The 12,257-nt window shown below is 49.3% G+C and overlaps 1 protein-coding gene across 3 annotated transcripts in view; it reads right to left on the bottom strand.

The window, feature by feature from the left end:
- The window catches only part of KCNN1 (potassium calcium-activated channel subfamily N member 1), a 79,442-nt gene that overhangs the window by 28,483 nt on the left and 38,702 nt on the right, over positions 1-12,257 (bottom strand). For all 3 annotated transcript variants that reach the window (XR_014543342.1, XM_083594672.1, XM_083594673.1), the window contains exons 2-3: positions 4,262-4,711; positions 2,206-2,301 (exon numbers count right to left, since the gene is read on the bottom strand). Coding sequence is in view for 2 of the 3 variants with exons in the window: in XM_083594672.1 (XP_083450798.1) it covers positions 2,206-2,301; positions 4,262-4,630 (465 nt within the window). In the remaining variant the exon portion in view is untranslated. The remainder of the gene's footprint in view (positions 1-2,205; positions 2,302-4,261; positions 4,712-12,257) is intronic.

A 12,257-nucleotide genomic window follows, 5' to 3' on the forward strand; every position in this document is an offset into this window, starting at 1 on the left:
TTATTGGCCGAGGGAGCTGGCGTACAGCTTCCGGGTCATGTGGCCAGCAGGACTAAGCCACTTCTGGCGAACTAGAGTAGTGCACGAAAACGCCGTCTACCTTCCCGCCAGAGCGGTACCTATTTATCTACTTGCACTTGATGTGCTTTCGAACTGCTAGGTTGGCAGGAGCAGGGACCGAGCAACGGGAGCTCACCCCGTCGCGGGGATTCAAATCGCCGACCTTCTGATCGACAAGCCCTAGGCTCTGTGGTTTAACCCACAGCACCACCCGCGCCCCTTAGTTTTCCTTAGGACGTCCCTATTTTCATCAGAGAAATTTGGGAGGGTATACCACTTTGCTTGTTCCGTTTTAGCATCCTTGAAAACCACAGCCACCTTTCTCCTAATACAGGCAGATCCCTGTTGCCATTTTGCTTAGTATATTGTTTCATAGAACTATAGAGCTGGAAGGGTCCCCAGAGGGTCATCTAGCTCAACCCCCTGCGATGAAGGAAGATTGTTGTTGCTGCTGCAAATGACTGTCGCAGACAGTTTTCCTCCATCATGTTACTAGAGTTCTATGGCATTATCCAAGGAGGAGCTGAATGCTGGACAGTTCAGGGTAGGCGAAAGAAAATGCTTCTTCACACAGACACAGGGCGTAGTTAAACTGTGGAACTGCAGGAGACAGTGAGGGCTGCGAACCTGGATTGTTTTAAAAGAGGATTAGACAAATTCACAGAGGGGAAGACTACCAATGGCAAGTAGCCATGATGTTTTCTGTGTTGCTGTCTCCATGACCTTGGGTGAAAGATTCCTGCATTGCAGAGGGTTGGACTAGATGACCGCTGTGGTCCCTTCCAACTCTGCAATTTAAGAACCCTGTGTGATACATATTCAATGCTAACCATACTCATGGTAGACCCGTTGAAATGTCTAACTCCAGCCCAGTCATGTCAGTAGGTCTACAATTGCGTGAGGCCATCAAACATCAACTCCAGCTAAGTTTCGCTTCCCAAGCGAGGCATACATACAAAACCATAAATGTCTCAGGCCCCTTCATGACAGATCAGCAGAGGGGGCGCTCTTGGAAATTCCTTCACCCTCAGAGGCTTAAGGGGTGGCAGCCCAGGAGAGGGCCTTCTTTGTGGTGGCCCCAAGGTGTGGGACTCCCCACCCCCAGGTGTGTCTGGTGTCTACATTGCACAGCTTCCAGCAAATCCTGAAGACACACCTCTTTAACTCTGGCTTTTGACATTTGAGGCTCAATCAGCAGAGCGTGGGACTCCTGATCTCAGGGCCGTGGGTTTGAGCCCCATGTTGGGCAAAAGATTCCTGCATTTCACGGGGTTGCACTAGATGTCCCTTGTAGCCAACTCTACAGTTTGTGATTCTATGTTTTTAGGACCCACCTTATTCCTGGGATTGCAAGTCGTTTAAAACCATTTTTAACATCGTGTTTCAATTGCTCTTGGACCACAGGGAGGAGGGCAGGTGATAATAGTAATAATAATAATAATAATAATAATAATAATAATAATAAAAAAAAAAAATTTTATTTATACCCCGCCCTCCCCGGCCAGAGCCAGGCTCAGGGCGGCTAACACCAATAAAATCAGAGTAAAAGCATAATAGGGGAAAGAAAAAGAAAAAAAAAACAATTTAAAATACAGGTTAAAATGCAATTTAAAATGCAGCCTCATTTTAAAAGTAGCTGATAAATCAAGACCATAAGGGGAGGGAAACATAAGGGTCAGACTGAGTCCAAACCAAAGGCCAGGCGGAACAGCTCTGTTTTGCAGGCCCTGCGGAAAGATGTCAAGTCCTGCAGGGCCCTAGTCTCTTGTGACAGAGCATTCCACCAGGCCGGGGCCAGTACTGAAAAGGCCCTGGCCCTAGTTGAGACCAATCTAACCAGCTTGCAACCTGGGACCTCCAAAATGTTGTTATTTGTGGTCCCATGGGTACATGGGTCCTAGGCCGCATAGGGCTTTAAAGGTCAAAACCAGCACCTTAAACCTGACCCTGTACTCCACTGGGATCCAGTGCAGTTGGTAAAGCACTGGATGGATGTGATCCCGCGGCAAGGACTCCGTAAGGAGCCTCGCCGCAACATTCTGCACCTGCTGGAGTTTCTGGGTCAGCTTCAAGGGCAGCCCCGCAAAAACAATAACAAGATATTTCAGCTTTCGTACAAAACCTGCTTGATGGCTGGATTCTCACCTGGATCTCTCTCGCGTGGTACATGATGATGAGCCCCAGAAGGATCATTGTGGACAGGCTGATGAGGCATTTGAGGGCGAATGAATATGAAGACTCCTAGAGGGGCGAAGGGAGACGAAACATGGTGCATTGTTAAACTGAGGAACTCACCGAGACAGGATGTGGGGATAGATAACCAACTTGTATGGCTTTAGAAGAGGATTTGGGAGGGGGGTGGGAAACTACAAGGGAGAGGGCTGTCAACAGCTGCTATGTTCCACCCCCTACATTGGAATAATACCAGTAGCTGGGAAGAGAGTTGTGCTAATTTTGGGGCTTCCCTCCTAGGCCAGATGAGCCATTTTGAATTCTGATTCTGCCTTCTGCGGCATTAGCTACCCCTCCCGGATTGGTGTTGTCTGCAAACTGGATGAGCACCCCCCTCATGAAAATTTAATTACCGTATTTTTCGCCCTATAGGACGCACTTTTTCCCCTCCAAAAATGAAGGGGAAATCTGGGTGCGTCCTATGGGGCGAATGCAGGCTTTCGCTGAAGCTTGGAGAGCGAGAGGGGTCGGTGTGCGGTGGGGCGCTCCGCTCTCCAGGCTTCAGGAAGACATCCACAGCCTAGGCAGCCCTGCGGGAGATCCCGTAGGGATGTCTAGGCTGCGGATAGCAGCCTGCTTCCCGGAGCGTCAGGCGCCCTGAAAGCAGAGCGCCCGGCGCTTCGGGAACACATCCGCAGTGTGGGGAGCCCTGCAGGAGTTCCCCGCAGGGCTCCCCACGCTGTGGATAGCAGCCTGCCGCCCGGCGGGCGGGGCACCCTGAATCAGAGCGCCCCTCACGCCAGGCAGACATCGGCCAGCCCCACAAGCTCGGGGGACAGCAGGGAGGCGCAGCGCCGCCATCCCGCTGTTCCTCGACCTGGTTCGGTTTCCCCGACCTGCTTTTGGGGGGAAATAAAGGGAAAATTTTTTTTCCTTTATTTCCCCCCAAAAAAACTAGGTGCATCCTATGGGACGGAGCGTCCTGTGGGACGAAAAATACGGTAAATCTTTTAATTGTGTATATTAAATCATATTAAATATACTGCAAACACTTTAATTCACGATGTGAAATTTTAATTCAGTGGCATGGATCACGGGTTCTGTGTCGGAAGTTTACCTGCAGACCACTCGGTATGAAAAATTAGACAACCCTGGACTAGAATTCCAGCTTGTCGATATCTACATTAAAGTGGGGCGCCCAGAACCCAAGATGCATCTCTTTATCCTTTGACAACTGGTATGCATATCATTAGGATCATATGTGGTGGGATTGTAATGTAATTTAAAAAATTTGGGAAATGATATACAACGAATTGATGAAAATGTTCCATTTAACATTTGTTTAAAAACCTGAAGCATTTTTGTTAGGGATTGTAGGGAAAGATCTGCCTAAAAAGCTAAAAAAACATCTTCATGTATGCGACAACGGCTGCGAGAGTTCTGGTAGCACAAGGATGGAAGACTGAATAAACCCCAACTAAAGAATAATGGCAAGGAAAATTGATGGACTATGCAGAACTGCCAAAACTGACATATAAGCTATGGGACAAGGATAACTGTGACTTTAAAGATGAATGGGAACCCTTTACACAGTATTTGAAGATGCAACATAGAGAACTGGACTCCTTGGCTGGTTTTGAATAAACACTCACAAACTTTTTATTGACAATAATCAGCTAAATAGTTTGAGGATCTATACAACTGTGTAACATGCAGAAAACAGCATTCTTAGAGAAATCAAAGACTGGAACTGAGGGAAGCCGGAGGGTGGGGTGGGGGTGGGTGGGTTTTGTGTGGGAGGGGGGAGGAAAAATGGGGGGGGGGAATAAGGATGATATGTTTCTGGATAATATGTGCTGTTTTAACTTTGAATTAAAAAAAGTTTTTTTAAAAAAAGGATCTACCTTGTTTCTGTAAATCACTTTGAATTGCTTTATTGTCGCAGCCTGCCCTGGGACGTTAGCTTTATGGCCAGGTTGTAAGCTGTAACAATAATAATTAACAATAATAGGAATCTGGGGCCCCTTACCTTGGTGTAGACCCCCCACGACAGCTCCGTCTCCGTCACCATGACCACGATCCCAAACATCCCAAAGATCAGGGCGTAGTCGCTCAGCCGCTTCCTCTTCTCGAACAGCGCCCTCCGGTGGCCCAGCCGGTAGCCGATGTTCTGGTTCTTCTTGTGGCTGCGTGGCCTCTCCTCGGCCTCGGGGTCGTCGTCCAGGCGGGGGTCCGACCCCTTGCTGCGCTCAGACTTGGAGACCACCACCTCCAGGCCGGAGTCGTGGAAGGTCTGCAGGGGCTGGGTCTCGGCGTCTAGGTCGTGGAGGTTGTGGCGGGAGGAACTCAGGCTACTGAGGGGCCGAATGACGCCGCCGTTGTATTTGCAGCTGTTCATGGCTATCTTGGCGAAAGGGCTGGGCTCGCTGACCGTGCTCCTGGACCCAGCATGGCTCAGAATTTGGGAATCAGCATTCACCTGGGGAGAGGAGGTGCCAGCAGTGAATTGCACCGTGCAAGTTGGAGTCAATTCTTTACTGGCAGAAACACAATCTGCACAGGGGTGTCAGGTCTAATGAGCGCAGCAACCCGTCTCTGGTAGATCTTAGCCCCATGAAGCAGTTGCTGAGAGTGAAGTCCCTGTCTCCCCACAGCTGCCTAAGCCCCCTCTTCTCCAGGGCTTTTCCCCAAGCAATCAGGGACTGTGCCTGCATGTAGCCAACCTCTCCTCTGCTCTTTTCATGCCTCTCCTGGTTCTGGGAGACAATGGGTGAGGGGAGCTGGTTCATAGCTGTCAACTTACAGATTTGAAAATAAGGGACCAGCAGCCTCAAAAATAAGGGATCAGCAGCCAAAATAAGGGATTTTCCAAGGGGCACAGATATGTTCAACTTCTGAGCCCCTCCGAGCCAAAGGCAGAAAGCCCAGCCAGCAGGCAAACGAAGCCTCAAGCGGTGGTTCGCACAGCGCAGCAACCCGGCAAAGGGGATGCAGCAAGGAAAACCACCGTCACCTCTCTGCTGGGAAGCGCTGAGCAAAGTCGAGTCCCCAGGCAACAGGGCCGATTTGATCGGCACAAGGCATGCAAGCTCCACCCCCCAGTCGTTCTTATTGGGTGAGCAAGGCAGCCAAGCAACACAGTTGGAGCCTCCCTCCTCCCTGGTCGGCAGGCAGGGAGGGAGAGGAGCTGCTTCCTTTGACAGTGGAATTTGCTGCCAAGGAGTGTGGTGGAGTCTCCTTCTTTGGAGGTCTTTAAGCAGAGGCTTGACAACCATATGTCAGGAGTGCTCTGATGGTGTTTCCTGCTTGGCAGGGGGTTGGACTCGATGGCCCTTGTGGTCTCTTCCAACTCTATGATTCTATGATTCTATGAAACCCGGGAAATTTAAGGGACATCAACAATAAGGGACAGTAGCGGGACACAGCGCTGGGATAAGGGACTTTCCCGCCAAATAAGGGACGGTTGACAGCTATGAGCTGGTTGCAGCAGGAGAAATCCATGACTCTTCCCCAGCCAGATCCATCTCTGCCTCTTGGCCTGCCTCCTCTCCTGCTTCAGGTTCTGCCTCTGATTCTGAACTGCTCTCTGCCACATACTCTCCCTGTTCACTAAGCCCTGTTACCTCTCCAGCTTCTGACACCTGCTCCCCCCAGGCTTTTCCCTCTGGCCACTCACTGTTGTCCCACCCCCACTCCCTGGGCTCTGAGCCTTCCTTCCTTGGGGTTCCCCCAGTTGGTCCCCCCCCCATTCTTCTGCCTCCAACCAGTTACTGGTTCCTATTAACCTTATGATACCCAGAGACCTGATCATATACAGGTGAAACTCGAAAAATTAGAATCTCGTGGGAAAGTTCATTGATTTCAGTAATTCAACTTAAAAGGTGAAACTAATATATGAGATCGACTCATGACATGCAAAGCGAGATGGGCTTCTGCTTCTCAGAGGTCCAATCTTGCTCGATTTGCAATCCTTGTTTTGCTAATTTCCTTGAATATTCTAATTTTCTGAGATGGTTAATTTGGGGTTTTCATCAGCTGCACGTCATGATCATCACAGTGATAACAAATCAAGGCTTGACATATCTCGCTTTGCATGTCACGAGTCAATCTCATATATTAGTTTCACCATTGAAGCTGAATTAGTGAAATCAAGGAACTTTTCCACGATATTCTAATTTTTCGAGTTTCACCTGTACAGGAGAGTTTTCCCCAAGCAATTGGAGCCTGTGCCTGATTGCAGACCATAGCCATTGCTCCATCATGAATTTGTCCAATCCTCTTTTAAATCCATCTAAGTCGGCGGCTGTCGCTGCCTCCTTTCCCCCCAATTCCATTTTATTTTCAACATTTTTAACACAGTCAAAACACAGTATTGCCTCTTCTCTTATTTTTGTCACCTTCCTGTTTTCCACAAAGTTGTCGTTTCTCTCCTTCTGTTGCTTCTATCTATGAAATCAGACCCACAATATTATACTCTAATCACTTCGGCTGCTCGTAGCTAAAATCCTGCTTGCGAGTTCATCATACTACAAAATTTCTTTAAGTAGTCCAAAAAACAGGCACCCGTTCTTCCATAAAACATTCATCATAAGGTCCCCTGGCCAGAACCCCTCTGACATGATTTTCTATCTCCTCGCAGACACAGATAAGTATGTGACCTGGCGTGTAGCACTCTTTGCAACTGCCGCTAAGAAAATGAGAGCAAATTAGATAGTCAAGGTAGCCACTGACTGTAAAGGAGATGAATTTATTTGACCCTATCTACATCAAGCTATATTCTATCTTTATCACCAAACTCCAAATATAATAGCACACTATATCAATTAACATTATTTTTTAATATATCAGTGACCATGTGATAATTTTACCTTTTAATTTTTATTGTTTAATGTTTTAACTTGTATATTAAGGTACTTTTATAGCTCTGTTTAGAGTAGGTAATGTCTTGGTAATATAAATGTTTTAAGTTTTTTGTATTAATCCAGTGTATTTTCTTTTAATTGTTGAATGATTCTTGTGTACATTGCGGCGGCCTTTGGCTATGTGCAATAAAACTGACGGACTGACACTCATCATTAGATTCTCTTAATTTTGTTGTTGATTTTGCCAGTTCTGCAGGTTCCTGTGGCAGGGAGTTCCACATCTCAGCTCTGTGCTCCACGAAGAAGGTCTTCTTTTTATCTGCCCCAAATTTTCCAATGCTCACCTCCATTGGATGCCCTCGAGTTCTAGAGCTATGACAGAGGAAGCAAAGAAAGTCCTCTGGAAATATTCTGCCTTCCATGAGTGTTTTCCTCTATCCAGAGTGAGCAATGTAGCTGGTTCAGTCCAATGGACTGACTCAGCGTACTACCTTCTTGTGCTCGCTTTGGACAGGCACCCAATTTACCCATCCGCGGAGGCCTTTACCCAACCCCTTCCCCCAGTCGTGAGCGTTTAGCGGCTCTGGGAGGGTCCCGTGTGCCAATCAGGCATAGCACCCTCTCTGCCAGGCTGCAATTGTACCTGCTGAGTCCTGCTTTTGGGACGGCCCTCCTCTCCCCTGAGACGGCGGCTTTGTTCCCCTGCCAAGAGGTTCCTTGCAGCCTCGGCGCAATGTTCCCGGTGTGGCTAATTACACCCTGCAGGGCTCAAAAGCTTTGGCACCAATATTTTCCCGTCCCGACGCCCTCCGAGATGTTCCCAGGACTGGCAGGCTAATTGCAAGGCAAGGTGACTCAGTGGCTCCCAAGGAAGGGAAGAGAGGGAAGGAATACGTGTGTGATCTGAGAGATGGAGACGGCTTGTTTTGCTCCTGCTCTGGAGGGTAGGATTCGAACCATTGGCTTCAAGTTGCAAGAATGCAGATTCCAACTAAACACTGGGAAGAACATTCTGACAGTAAGAGCTGTTCAACAGTGGAACAGGACTCCCTTGGGAGGTGGTGGAGTCCCCTTCTTTGGAGGTTTTTAAGCAGAGGTTGGATGGCATTATAGCTCGAGTTGAGATTCCTGCATTGCAGGGGATTCAATTCTTACCCTTCCAACTCTACAGTTCTATGACACCGGGAATTAGTAGCCTCAGGAGAAGAGACTGGGGCCTTGCGAGAAACGACCAGCTCATCACGGAGTTATGACTAGAGGTGGAAGGATCAGAATGGAAGAAAACCATTATTACTTATTCCTTTTATGTATATATATATATGCCCTTCTCCTCCAAGGAGTTCAAGGTGCTGTAGATGTTTCTCCCCTGACTGCTTTGCAAAGTGTTGCTGCTGTGTAGCGTTCTGGTCACCTCGCCTCCAAAAGGAGATGGCAGCATCGGAAAGGGTTCCGGAAAGGACAACCCAAATGATTGAGGGGATGGTGGAGTTTAGATGGTATATGATAGAGGGTTACAAAATCATACATCACATGGGGAAAGCAGATAGAGAGGTTCTCTCTCTCTCTCTCTCTTGTGTAACACTAGAACTCATGGTAGCTTCCAACATATATAAAAACATAATGTCAGGGAATCAGGAGCAGGAGCACTGGGGAGAGAGAATTGGGAGAGCGAAGGGGAAGAATCCGAGGGCAGCGTAGGGAAGTATGACAGTGGCCCGAGAGATTCCATGAGCTTCTCCAGCGAATCAGAAGATTCCCAGAAGGGGGCGCCGATGGTCAGGGCAAGGGGGGTCCCAGGGGGGACGCACCAGAAACAAGGAGCCAGAGGGGAACCCCAAAGCAGCAGTGGAGGATCGGGACCAGTTTCCCCACCAGAGCGTAGTGGGGGGGAAGAGTCACATGTGTCAGGGGCAGTGTCTCCTCCAGAGAGGGAGTCAGGGCTGACCACGCCTCCAACGGAGGGGAGGTCAGTTGCAGCTAGCCCCCCCGAAGGGGAAAGCAGTGACAGCAGCAGTGGAACGGTCAGGAGGAAAGCTGCTGGCTGGGCGCGCGCGCCAAGTTCAAATGTGCAGGCGCGCGGAACAGCAGGAGACCCGGATGGGGAACCAGCTCCTAAAGCCCGCCGGAGGGAGGGAGAAGGCTCAGGGGAATCAGCCTCAGAGGAGGCTAGAAAGGGCGAGACCCTGGCGGGCAGGCGGACCCAGAGGAGGAAGGAGCAGCGGAGAAGGTGGAGCAAGGCTAGAATCTTAAATTGGTGTCAAGGGGGAGGAGACTCAGACGGAGCATCAGCGGTCTGACAGTTGAGACGTAGAGCTGCGCGCTGCGGCTCTGGAAGTGAAACTGAACTTCAATACAGACTTTTATACTTAACAACGAAGCAGCGTTGGTCCTTTGTGAGCTGGGACCTAGGGTAGCTCTGACACATAATAAAACCTTTTAAAAGATTCCCTATACAGGGCTGCCTTTGTATGTCTTCTAAAGGTTATATAGTTACTTATCTCCTCAACATCTGATGGGAGGGCGTTCCACAGGGAGGGTGCCACCACCGAGAAGGCCCTCTGCCTGGTTCCTTGTAACCTCACTCCTCGCAGTGAGGGAACCACTAGAAGACCCTCAGAGCTGGAACTCAGAGCTGGAAGATGCGGGTGGAGACGCTCGTTCGGGTATACAGTGGTACCTCAGGTTAAGTACTTAATTCGTTCCGGAGGTCTGCTCTTAACCTGAAACTGTTCTTAACCTGAGGTACCACTTTAGCTAATGGGGCCTCCTGCTGCTGCTGTGCCGCCGGAGCACAATTTCTGTTCTTATCCTAAAGCAAAGTTCTTAACCCAAGGTACTATTTCCTGGTTAGCAGAGTCTGTAACTGAAGCGTCTGTAACCTGAAGCGTATGTAACCCGAAGTACCACTGTACAGGGCAGAGGCTGTTTATAGGGCTTTCAAGGTCAGCACCAACACTTTGAATTGTGCTCGGAAACGTACTGGGAGCCAAAGTAGGTCTTTCAGGGCCGGTGTTATATGGTCCCGGTGGCTGCTCCCAGTCACCAGACTGGCGGCCACATTCTGGATTAGCTGCAGTTTCTGAGTCACCTTCAAAGGTAGCCCCATGTAGAGAGCATGGCAGTAGTCCAAGCGGGAGATAACCAGGGCATGCACCACTCTGGTGAGACAGTCCACAGGCAGGGAGAGTCACTAACGGCGTTCCAGATGGAGCAGGATCCTCATAGAGCAAGATAATGGTCGGGACATTGCCTGCCACACTTGCAAGGTTCCTGTTTGTGCATCTGGTTGGCCACTGTATGAACAGGTGGGCCTTTGGCCTGATCCAACAGTCTCTTCCTATGTCCTCGCTCTACGTGGGGACTGACCCAGAAACTCCAGCAGGTGCAGAATGCCGCGGTGAGACTCCTTACAGGGTCCTCGCTGCGAGATCACATTCACCCGGTGCTATACCAGCTGCACTGGTTCCTGGTGGAGCACAGGATCAGGTTTAAGGTGCTGGTTTTAACCTTTAAAGCCCTATATGACCTAGGACCCTCGTATCTACAGGACCGCCTCTCTTGGTATGTCCCACAGAGGACCTTACAGTCTTCAAACAAAACATCTTGAAGGTCCCAGGCCACAGAGAGGTTAGGCTGGCCTCAACCAGAGCCAGGGCTTTTTCGGCTGTGGCCCCAGTCTGGTGGAACGCTCTGTCACAAGAGACTAGGGCCCTGCGGGACTTGACATCTTTCCGCAGGGACTGCAAGACACAGCTGTTCCACCAGGCCTTTGGCCAGGGCACAGCCTGACTCCCTCCTCTGACAGAACTCTAGCCCAATGGTTGCCATCAATTTGATTTGAATTAATTTTATAATGAAATGATTTTAGAATGTTGTATTATTTCATTGTTGTTAGCCGCCCTGAGCCCGGCTTCGGCTGGGGAGGGCGGGATATAAATAAAATTTATTATTATTATTATTATTATTATTATTATTATTATTATTATTATGGTATGTGATCCATCAAAAAACCCCCCACCACTTTTAACAATTTCTTTTAAATGGGGTGGGGTGGAATTGTGGAGTTATAAAGCCAATGAACTTTCAAGGAAAACCCAGGTGATTGGCCCTCATCCCTGTGTGTATAAATGAATGTGCCGGGTACAGTATTTGGATAGGGCTCCAGGGCAGCTGTGCCACCCCCGCTTGATGCATCTTTCACGGGCTGGTTTGGAAGTTGTTTCAAGGTGAGACAGGCCACTGTTCCATCTACTTCAGCATTGTCTACACTGACTGGCAGACATTGAATGTGGCTTATTCTGCATACAAGGCAAATGCTTTGATGCTGAGTTATGGCCTTTCCTCAAAGAAAGACGCTAGTCCTCAATGTCGGGGGGTGGGGCAGACCTATATTTTGGGGGCCCTGAAGCTCAAACTGTCATTGGGGCCCCTTCTCAACCGGCAATGAAATCTGGGCAGCCACTGAAACCATCTTCTTCAAGGGGGTACCTTCCGCAGCAGATCACCAGAGCTTTACAGCATCTAGACTACTGATGCCAAACTTTGGGGATGTTGAAATATATACAGCAAAATAATAATAATAATAATAAATCAATACATTTTACTCAAACCAACACGGCTCTAATTGGGTCTACGAGGCCCCCTAAATTAAGCGATGTGGGGTCCCTTTACCTTGCGGGGGGCAAGCCCCATGTTGGTTGAAAGACTCCTGCAGTGCAAAGGGTTGAGCTACATGGCCCTTGTAGTCCCTTCCCAACTCTACAGTTGGTCCCTTACCTTACCTTTCCTGCCCTGACCTGGCCACAGTGATCCATGCGACGGTCACCTCCAGGCTTGACTACTGTAATTCGCTCTACACGGGGCTGCCCTTGAAGCTGTCCCAGAAACTCCAGCGGGTGCAGAATGCTGCAGCGAGGCTCCTCATGGGGTTCCTGCCATGGGAGCATATTCACCCAGCGCTTTAGCAGTTGCACTGGCTCCCGGTGGAGTATTGGGTCAGGTTTAAGGTGCTGCTTTTGACCTGTAAAGTCCTTTGTGGCTTAGGGCCCTCGTATTTACAGGACTGCCTCTCCTGGTCTGCCCCGCAGAGGACCTTAAGGTCCATGAATAATCATAGTTTAGAGGTCCCGGGCCCTAAGGAAGTCAGACTATCCTCCACCAGGG

The sequence above is a fragment of the Podarcis filfolensis genome (assembly GCF_964270895.1).
Source record: "Podarcis filfolensis genome assembly, chromosome: 18".
NCBI lineage: Eukaryota > Metazoa > Chordata > Lepidosauria > Squamata > Lacertidae > Podarcis > Podarcis filfolensis.